This window comes from Eschrichtius robustus, chromosome 20, assembly GCF_028021215.1.
Source record: "Eschrichtius robustus isolate mEscRob2 chromosome 20, mEscRob2.pri, whole genome shotgun sequence".
In the NCBI taxonomy this organism is placed as follows: domain Eukaryota; kingdom Metazoa; phylum Chordata; class Mammalia; order Artiodactyla; family Eschrichtiidae; genus Eschrichtius; species Eschrichtius robustus.
The window spans coordinates 58,217,451-58,227,123 of NC_090843.1; the positions used below are offsets into that span (position 1 = coordinate 58,217,451).

General features: G+C 55.2%; 2 protein-coding genes across 2 annotated transcripts; both read right to left on the bottom strand.

The window, feature by feature from the left end:
* Positions 1-342: 342 nt before the first annotated feature.
* On the bottom strand, positions 343-7,311 carry KCNAB3 (potassium voltage-gated channel subfamily A regulatory beta subunit 3). Its single transcript, XM_068530211.1, has 14 exons — positions 6,709-7,311; positions 5,321-5,364; positions 5,194-5,231; positions 4,875-4,954; positions 3,551-3,595; positions 3,405-3,449; positions 3,147-3,190; positions 2,864-2,950; positions 2,504-2,589; positions 2,238-2,358; positions 2,059-2,153; positions 1,861-1,981; positions 1,620-1,708; positions 343-1,311 (listed from the first exon to the last, which is right to left on the bottom strand). The coding sequence occupies exons 1-14, from the start codon at positions 6,948-6,950 to the stop codon at positions 1,234-1,236; spliced, it is 1,215 nt and encodes a 404-aa protein (XP_068386312.1). The 5' UTR covers positions 6,951-7,311; the 3' UTR covers positions 343-1,233.
* Positions 7,312-7,924: 613 nt separating this feature from the next.
* Positions 7,925-9,633, bottom strand: TRAPPC1 (trafficking protein particle complex subunit 1). Its single transcript, XM_068530462.1, has 5 exons — positions 9,555-9,633; positions 9,346-9,444; positions 9,123-9,193; positions 8,639-8,777; positions 7,925-8,342 (listed from the first exon to the last, which is right to left on the bottom strand). The coding sequence occupies exons 2-5, from the start codon at positions 9,442-9,444 to the stop codon at positions 8,214-8,216; spliced, it is 438 nt and encodes a 145-aa protein (XP_068386563.1). The 5' UTR covers positions 9,555-9,633; the 3' UTR covers positions 7,925-8,213.
* Positions 9,634-9,673: the final 40 nt, after the last annotated feature.

Consider the following 9,673-nt stretch of genomic DNA (forward strand, 5'->3'; position numbering starts at 1 on the left):
ATAACTTTCAAAACAAAACAAGGATAAGAGTGAGTATCAGAGGGAGGAGCAACAAAGCTATGAAGCCAGGCCTCTGGGTTCTAAGGAATAAAACTGGCCTGGAGGATCAGGTGCCTGGGTCCTTGATGACAGCAGTGACTAGGAGCACGATGCCTGGGTCACTAAGGTAAAGGAGCAGTGGAAAGGTAGTACTGGACCTTTCTAATGGCAGGGTGCTAGAGGCCCAGATACGTGAGACTGAGATGCTAACCTCTCAGTCCCCAGCAATTTCAGACGCGGTAAGTGATGATCAAGCCGAGATTTTATTTACAGTTCCCTGGGAAGTCTTACACAAGAGGGGCCATCATTATTGCTTTAAGATTATTGCCAGGAGGAAGACTACAGTCCTCCACTGCCAGGTAGGGAGTCCTGCTCAAGGCTCAAAAGTTTATCCCCAGATCTTTTTATGTCAGCCCCGTTTCTCTGCCGTGACCTAAAGGCTGTCACCTTTTCCTGCGAAGTGCGGCCCAACCGTACTTTCCAAGGGCTTCCCTGGCCACTTGTGCCAGGACAAGCTATACATCGGCCATCAATTTTCCCTCATCAGTGCTTTGTCACTGCACTCCCCACCCTACCCCTCTCGGCAAGAACAAAGTATCAACACTCTTTGTGGTTTTAAGCCCTCCTCTACCTCCTGGCTGAGGCGGGGTCCTAGTTTCCCAAAGATTATCATTTACTTCCTGCCAGGACCAGCCTGGCTTCCTTTGTAACGAATGTAAGAGCCCCATCTCCTTTGTCCCAGATGACATCAAAACTCACTTCATATTAGGTTGTTACCCCTTGATGACATTTCAAGGGCCACTTTTGAGGTACTCTGCATGGGTCTTGTATCTGCCTTTTTTTTCCCCCTGGGCCTCGGCGATCAGGGGAAGAGAGAAGGGAGCGAGTCCAAGTGGCAGAGAGGGGACGGCCCAGTAGCTCATGCCCAGGATTAGCAGGGAGGCCTAGGAGAACGCAATAGGGGGCGGCGGACTACTTTCCCTCTCAAGCCCCACTGCGGGAGGATATGGCTTTGTTCATGCTTTCGCTACTGTAGCCGGAACTCGTTAGTGGGCGGGGCTTCCCTGGCTCCGGCCGCTGCGTGGAGGGATCCGGAGCGGGAGGGAGGCGAAGGCGGGGGCGGGGGGTGGGGGGGGGGGAAGCGGTTCTGGGGGGTGCAGCGAATCCGGTTTGGGTCCCTGCGCCCCCGACGGACTATTTCTTGAGATGCGGTTTGTTGCCCAGGAGCCCTTCTATCTCCATCACCGTCTGCGGGGTCAGCTGACTCAGCACCTGGAATTGAATGGGGTGGTGGAGAGGGCAGTGCATGCAGGGTTGCTGAACAAGGGCATGAGGTTCGAAAAGCCGGGGAGCCGCACAGCGAAGTCAAGTGGCAGGGAAAGAGTCGCAGCTGTGCCCCTGCCTCACCGTCTCGCCCTGGGACCTCTCATTTGCCAAGCGAGGACATTGTAGTGGGTGACCTCACAGGCCCATTCTGGGCTGGACAGCAAGGCGTTGCTTGACTGCGGGGGCAGGGGACAGAGATGGGCTCCGGCTCTGACACCCCCCACACACTGCCCCCCACACCCCTCCCCCCTCACCTGCAGGGCGCCCAGGTGTTCAATCAGCTGCTCTGCACTGGACACCCCCAGCAAGACCGAGCTGACACCCTCACTGCGGAGACACCACGCTGGGCCAGAGAAGGAAAAAAAAAACAGCACACAGACTTCAGAGGTGTCTCCGAGGAAGAGGGTCCTCCCCAGAGACAAACCAGTCTGCGGTTTGGTAGCGTCTCAGGAGGAGACAAGGCCTCTGCAGGGTCTAGGGCTGGCAGCGTCTCACCAATAGCAAGCTGCGCCACGGTGCAGCCCAGCTGGTGAGCGATGGGGAGAAGGTCCATGACTTTGGCTTGTTGCTTCTTGCCATCCTCACTCTGCACTTTGTCTTTGTGCCACTGGTAGCCCTGGAGGCCAAGGAGAATCAGCAAAAGACCACTCCTCAGATAGTCCACTCCTGCCGACCTGAGCCCCCAGATCTCACCTTGATGTTGACCCTGCAGGTATCTGGGACTCGCCCATCATACTTGCTAGTGATGAGGCCATAGGCCAGAGGGGACCAGGTGACTGAGCCAACACCTAAGAGGAAGAGGATTGGATGTGGGAAAGGGATCTAGGTGATGGTGAGGCCGAGGGAAAGGTAGGGATGAGGGGACTTCGAACCAATCTTGTGGTAGAGCTCTGGCAGCTGCATCTCCACCTTCTCCCTCTGAAACAGATGGTGCTCAGCTTGTTCACACACTGGAGGAATCAGGTTGAACTGTCTGGCCATGGAGTAGGCCTCCTGGGTTGGCGTGGGGAAAAAATGGGGGTCAGAGCACTCCTTCCATTTTCTTCCACTCCCCCCTCCTTCAGTAGAGTGGGGTTTGGAGTGGCCATGTGAAAAGTGGGAACAAGTTGTAGGACGGCGAGGTGGGTGGCACACTCACCATGATTTCTGCAGCCCCCCATCGGGATGTCCCCCAGTATAGGGCCAGGCCCTGGTTGATGACATAGGTCATGGCTCGTACAATCTCTAGGCACATAGGAGAGGGAGAGCCTCACTGTCAGACCCCTGGCATCCTGGGTTCCAGATTTGCAGACCTCTGCCTGCCCCACCAAGGCCCCACTCATCCCTGTGGAGTCAGAGAGGTTGGTATCTGCTCTTCACCTCCCTCCCTGTCCAAGTCCTGGGGTCTGAGCCTCAACTGTGGAGCTTGGGAGGCCTCCTGAGCAGGGGCTGGCTTCTGCTGAGGGTTTGAGAAGTGCTCAATTTTGAAGGGCTGTCAGGGTTGGGGTGCTGCTTTTACCCTCCATGGGACTGTTGGGGTCTGAGCGATTGGCGAAGATGATGTCCACATATCCCAGCTGGAGGCGTTCCAGGGATCCTCGCAAGCCTGGGGTAAGCATGGGGCGAGGAAGGTAAGCTCTGGAGCTTCAGTTTCCTAAGAATTCAGACCTTATCCCTTTGCCATGGCCACCTAAATCCCAGCTTCCCTATTCAAAGCCTCAGACTCAGAGCTTCAGAGAATGTTCCCAACTCCTCTGGCTTCCATACCCAGCCACCTCCGGTTCCCAGCCCCTAACTCTTACCCTCAATGATGTGTTTGCGGCTCAAGCCTCGCTCAGTTTCTGCCCTGTAGGAAAAGGTAAGTCAAAGATGAGGTGTGTCAAAGATAAGGGACCAGGGCTGGCCTGGAATCTTGAGGAACTGGGATTTCAGGGGTCCTCACAGGCAGGATGCAGACCTGGGGTAGCAGGTGCAGGGACTGCTGTCCCCACCCCCATCCCATGCACCTTCACACAGTCTCTGCAGATCTTCTCCCCAATTATAGTGAGGCAGCCACTTACTGTCCTCCCCAAAAAATCTTGGTGGTGATGACATAGCTTGATCTCCTGGAAAAAAGAGAAATGGTAGAACCAGCAAGAAAAGGATTTTTGGATGATCATGTCCCCAGCAACCTCCCGGCCCTCCCCACCCACCCAACATGTCTTACCTCCAACCTTTGCTCTTGAGGATGTTGCCTAGGGTTCTTTCAGCCCTGGAAGGAAGACAGTGCAGAAGCACTGACCCCTCCAAAGTGGATCAGTTTCTTTCCCTCCTCCCCACCTTTCCCTTCAACTAATTTCCTCTCCTGTAAAATGGAGCATAAATGAGGAGCCCATTGGGCTGTCAGCCCCATCCTAGACTAAGTAAGAGGGGCTCCCAATCTAGGGTTATAGTTGTATCGTTTTCATTCATTCATTCAACAAATGTCAGTTGTGCATCACTGTGTACCAAGCTCTGTTCTGGGTGCTGAAGGGATAGAATAGGATGAGAGAAGAGGGACCAACTATAGTGGAGCCAGGGAGGACACTGCCTCATCTGGTTCCAACCATTTGTATTGCCCTCCCCCTTCTTTTAGTCTCTGCAAAGTTCCACCCATCCTCCAAAATTTAGCTTGGATTCTGCCTCATTTTACGGAAAATGTTCTCTGATTGCTGTAGTCTATGGTCAGTCCTTGTCAGCTTCTATAGCTCTTATTGGCTACACAATTTTTTGACACTTAATCATGAGTTAATGTGTGACAAGTCTTAAGTTATGGTGGGCTCTTACTGAAGTGCTACTGTTATTTAATCTTTCGTATCTCCTTGTCTTTTGGTTTGTTTGTTTAACCACTTAGACTGTGAGCTTTTTGAGGGCATATTGATGTCATCCTTCAATCAGATACCTGCTCTGTGACAGGCTTTGCATAGGTACTTAGGTGACGTGGGAAAGAGCAAGACAAGTTCTGTGGAGGAAGGAGCCTCCCAGTTGAGCAGTGAATATGGCCTTGTAAACGAGTAATTGATGAACTGTGTATCAGAGGGTAGTGTAAAGTGCTTTGGGAGCTGAGGGGGATAGTGACCAACTTTGCGGAGTTGGGCAAAGGCTTCTTGGAGGAGCTGACATCTGGGACAAGTCTTAAAGATAAGCAGAAGAGTGAGGCAGGAGTAGTCATCCTAGGTTTTTACTATTTCCAGCGTGAAGCCGTGTGTGCTGTGGTGTAGTATGTTTGAAATTTAGCTTTGTCATCCTCACATAGTTGCACATAAATGATGTCCAGGAAATATTTGTTGGTTTTATTTTATTTTGACTGCACAGTATGCCCCATTGCCCTCAAAGCTGGAGAGAGACAGATGTTGGGACTACAGTTCCCATAATGCTTCAGGGCCCCCACTGGCTGAAAGGTTGGAACTTAGTGATGCAGAATTCCCAGGGTTCTTTAGGGGGAAAACCAAAAAGCCCTGATATTCTCTCAGCCTTCCAAGTGTAACTTAGTTTTTCACCCCAGTCCTTACTTTCCCGCTGCATACACTTCGGTGGTGTCAAACAGGTTTATGCCATGCTCATAGGCTACTGTCAGCACATCCTCTGCTGTCTAGGATGGTGAGAGAAAAAGTTGAAGATCAACAACCAGCCTCTCAGTTACCTTCCTTACGGCATTCTAGCCCATCAGACCTCAACCTTGGTTTCCACATTCACTCCGCTTTCCCCATCCTCCAACCTCAGGTCCACCGTTCTCCATGCTTGTTGTCCAAACCCCTATGCAAGTCCATTTCCCCCCTTTTTGGTTCCCTCATACCCCCTCACCCTGCTTCTAGGCCCCATCACTTATACCTCATCTGAGATCTGAGAACCAAATGTGACCCAGGTACCTGCAAGAGAGAAGCCAGGCAAGTGAGACCTGTGGGGGCAAGCCATGAAAGAACGCCCCTTCCCTTAATTCCTCTTCTTTCTAACTCACCTAGGCCAAGGCAGGATACCCGAAGACCAGACTTTCCTAGGTTCCTGCAGGACACAGAGGCAGAAGGAATGGGTAGAGCCTCCATTAGCGACATAGATTATCAGCCTCCAGCTCCTCTCCTTCCAGACTGAGATGCCCTCAGGGTGTCTCAGTCCAAAGAAACTAGACTCAGTGAGCCCACTGAATTGGGCAGTGCTATGGCCATAGCATAAGTGAACAAATAATGACTGTTCCTCTGGAGCCACTGTCCAATGCCTCTGTTCCCTCCTATCACACTGAAGATGCGCTGCCTGCTTAGCGTTTCTGCTGGTGGGTCTTGTGTTTATTGGAGTCATCTCTGGGATGTGTAGAGTCGGGGGTGGGGGTTGGCTGGGAGGAATGCAACTGGCTAATTGTGTTGAGTTTGTGAAAACAGATCATCAGAGAGTGCTGTGCTAAAGGGCAGACACTGGGGTGGAAGGGGTAAACCAAGTTAAGTTCAGGCACTCAGGCAGGCAAGGATCCTTGGATAAGATAGGCAGGTGGGCCTCCAACAAAGGCAGGTAGGACACCTGGGTGGAGAGTATGAGAGGAAAGACCAGTTCTCCCTCTTCCCCTCTCTACTCCCTCTGCTCCTGTTGGCTTGTGAAGTCTGTCTTCAAACGAGAGAGCCCCCTCCTCCCAAGGACCCCCCACCCAGGCAGTCCGCTCAGCTTCCCAATCAGGGCCACCACATGGAGGGGATCAAATTCCTCAAGTGACAAAGCCGGGTCAGATCAGTGACCTCTGCTCACTCTCAAGCAGGAGCCCCTCCCCTCCCCCCTACTGGTAGTCCTGAGAGCCCAGTGGTTCTCTGAGATAAAGTCGGTTACATTTCAGTCCATCTTTCCCACATGGCCCCTGTCCCTCAGCAGGGGGTTGAGAGATGTGGTCCATCCTTCCAAGGGCCCCACTTCCCTCCCCACCAAGAAGGGTTGCAGGAGACCTTGGGGCATGTGGGGACAGTATCTGGGTCAGGCACACTGAGCAGGCCAGAGTGAGAAGCCGTTTCCTTCCCCCATCTTCCCAGGACACGACCCAAGGACACTTCATCCAGGGGTGTGTGTGTGCACCCTGGAGATCCGTGCATCCCTCGCCTTCCTGAGGGTAAGGAGGGAAGCTTAGGAGCATCCCCTGGGTCTGACAGGCCTGATCAACCTTGGTAAACTTGATTTTCTACTAGTCGGGGGTATGGACTGGACGGAGAGCAAGAGAGGGCCCATGTAAGGGAGTGCCAGTGATGGGAAGAGGAGATGGAGTGAGCTGGGACCTTCTTAGCGAAGTTTGGGGGGGTCCTGGAAGCATCCCAGGAAGCCTCAGGGGTCAGGAAAGGGGAGCAGATGTGGCGGGCTGCCCGGCCACCCCCATACCTGTATTTCATGCCAGTGCCTCGGCCGGTGCTCTCTCGGAGGACCCCAGCGGGCGCTGGGGGTCGGGGGACCACTGCGGCCCGGGCCTTGGGGCCCGACCCTCCTCCTCCCGGAGGATTCCCATGCCCCCCGCCGACCGGCCCGCCATTACCGCCCCCGGGGCCCGGCCGGGGTCCACACAGACGGTCCTCACTGCTCCGGCTGCGAAGGTTCTGCTCGGTACATGCGATAGACACCTGCATGCCGGCTGGCCAAGGCGGGGGAGGGGCTCCGAGGGGGCGGGAGGAGCAGGGAACCGGGAAGCCCGAGGGGAGACACCCGGGGGTGTAGTGGCGCGAGCCCTAGAAGAGCGGGAAGGCTGAGGAGGTTGCGGCCGGAGCAGCCAGGCAGGATCCGGCTCGCGGGGGCGGGCTGCTGGAGGTCGCGGGGTTTGCGGCGGAGAGGAGAAACGCGGGGGGCGCCACGAGTGGAGCGATTAGGATTCGGGGGTACTGGCGCAGGGAGGAAAGGAGGAAATGGACGAGGGTAAAGGTCGAGGGCGATCCTCGGAGGGTAGGAACTTAGGGACGAGGGGGGGCGGAAGAGAGATGCCACCTCAGTCCGAACCGCAGCGGGACCCGATAGACTCCTAGCCGCGTCGGCTGCGGGCCCAGCTAATCAACATGCAGGCACCGCCCCCTCATCTGCATAAAGCCGCCCGCCTCCCAGCCAAAACCTGCCGCTCATCTGCATAAGCCCCACCTTCCGGAGCTCCGGCGTGTTCTGTGGGCTCACAGGAACCAGAGAGCCGAACCGGGAAGGTGGTTCTACTCTCTGCACCCCGAGGCCAGTCGGCCTTCCCCCAACCCAGTGGTTTTCAATCGGGGAGCTATTTTCTCCCCTAGGGGACATTTGGCAAGATCTGGAGACATTGTTGACTGTCACGATCTGGGTGCGCGCGCGCGCATGTGAGAGAAGAGAGAGAAAGAGAAAGACATGGAGATGTGCTACCAGCATCTAGTGAGTGGCGGCCAGAACAAAGTACACGGCAGCACCCCCCCCCCCCCCACACACACACACACACGCCAAGATATTATCCAGCCCCAAACGTCAACAGTGCCGCTGTTGAGAAACCCGTGGACGAAGCCTCTTTGCTGGCTCAGGGGATGTGAACCCTGGTTCAAGCCTTCATGAGAGGGGCAGGCCCCAATCGACCACTGAAACTAACACGCTCAGGTCGCAGAGGGTGATAAAAAGTTTATTCTGTACTTCTCCCAGAGTCAGGTAGGGGATAAAACTGGAGAGAGGGCCTGGTTTGGAGGTGTAGAGACTCCAGCAGGCTTCCTTCCTGTGATGGTAAGGGCACCATGGAGGGCTTTTTAGGCTGTTCCCCTGGGAGGGCTGCCGAGGGGCTTGACGGGGATGGAGGAGCTGGGGCCGTGGGGCTTCCAGTAGGGGCCCTCAGGTGAAACAAAGGGCCCCAGACAGACAGGGATTCTTCTGAGGGGTGAAGTAGAGTGCTTCCTTCAGCCAGCCCGGGCGGAGAAGAAGGGCAGAGAGCGGACGTAGGAGTCCAGTCGGGAGCGGAAGAGCTCACTTTGCACAGTTTGGCCCAGCGGGCACAGGGGATTCTTCACCACCAGCTCCACGTACAGCTGTGGAGGGGGAGGGTGTTAGAGCCAGGCTTTGAACACTTCTTGTTTTCAACCCCAAACCTACTATAACCTCAGGGGTGTGTGAATGCACAGAGATCAAGGGCTGGAAGGCAAACCCTCCTTGGGGAGAAACTGGTGGTGGGAGTGTATAAGGACCTAAAGGGTCCCAAGAAGTCTGACTTCAATAGAGATACAATACAGTAGGATTAGGGCAGGGAAGCTGAAGGAGTCTTGGGGCTCTAAGTGGCCATGGCTGTTGAAGCTTTGGCGGAAGGGTCTGAGGGGCTGGCACTGACCGTACTGTAGATGTGGTGCAGCACATCTCGGATGGGTCCCACGCCCAAGTCAGTGTTCATGACAACCTTGATCCCAGTGGGCGTCTCGTAGTAATGGAGTTTGTAACGGCTAGTTTGGAAGGCCAGGAAGCCGTCCTTCCTGCAGAGATGAGGAGGATGTTAAGGAATAGAAGCGAAATCTCTCCCAAAGAGATTCTTCTGATCTCCTCTAGATTGACTCCCTCTTCTCTAAACATGTCGTTTGTAGGAGGCTGGTTGACTAAAGACACCTCCCATCTTCACCCCTCCATTTAGCCCCGTTGCCCAACCTCTCTACCTTCAGATCTTCCCCACCGCCGCTCCTGCCAGCTCCTGCACTCTTGCCCCGGACTCAGCCTCTCTGTCTCCTTACCCTCTCTGGGGGCCAAAGCCCCTTCCACTCCAGAAAGTTTCCCCCACCCCCAAATTCCCTCCCTCCCTCAGCAACCCCTCTGACTACGCGTACATGTCTAGCGGGGACATCTTGCTGACAAACGAGCGGATAGAGAAGAGCATCCCGTACATCAGCTTGTACTCCTGGAGGGAGAGGGGCAGAGTTAGCTCTCGGTTTTTAAAGGAGCCGGGGTTGGGGTGGGAAGGAACCAGGGTTTGGAGAGAAGAAGCTGGACTGGGACAATGTGCATTTGGAGATATGAGGTCACCCGGGTTGCGCGGGGCCCTCTCGTCACCTCCTCCTTGGGGATCCCCGCTTGCTTCTTGCGGTGCCACTCGCTGTAATGCAGACACACTCCATTCCGGTCAAACAGGTACAGGTTGTGGACAGTCATCTGCAGGGCAGAGAATGTGAGCCTCGCTCCGGGACCGCCCACACCCCGTAGGCTCCAGTTCTCAGCCCGGGATCCCTCCAACCAGACGTGAACCCCTCCCCCGAACTCACCGGAACTTCTCCGAGTGCCCGTCACTCGATACTTCCGGTTTCCGCGGAGCCCCGCCCCACCGGGTCTACGCGCTCTAGCGGTGGAGCAATAACCCCGCCCCTATGCCTCTCTCAGCCAA

Bases quoted from the DNA above. Each gene is read 5' to 3' on its own strand.
- KCNAB3 (XM_068530211.1), bottom strand. From the start codon at position 6,950: ATGCAGGTGTCTATCGCATGTACCGAGCAGAACCTTCGCAGCCGGAGC. The intron at 3,191-3,404 runs GTAAGTGGCTGC...CTTTTCCTACAG, and splicing joins AAGATTTTTTGGGGAGGACA to GGCAGAAACTGAGCGAGGCT. The intron at 1,312-1,619 runs GTGAGGGGGGAG...ATTCAATTCCAG, and splicing joins AACACCTGGGCGCCCTGCAG to GTGCTGAGTCAGCTGACCCC.
- TRAPPC1 (XM_068530462.1), bottom strand. From the start codon at position 9,444: ATGACTGTCCACAACCTGTACCTGTTTGACCGGAATGGAGTGTGTCTG. The intron at 8,778-9,122 runs GTACGCGTAGTC...TCATCTCTGCAG, and splicing joins AAGATGTCCCCGCTAGACAT to GAAGGACGGCTTCCTGGCCT. The intron at 8,343-8,638 runs GTCAGTGCCAGC...CCCCCTCCACAG, and splicing joins TGCACCACATCTACAGTACG to CTGTACGTGGAGCTGGTGGT.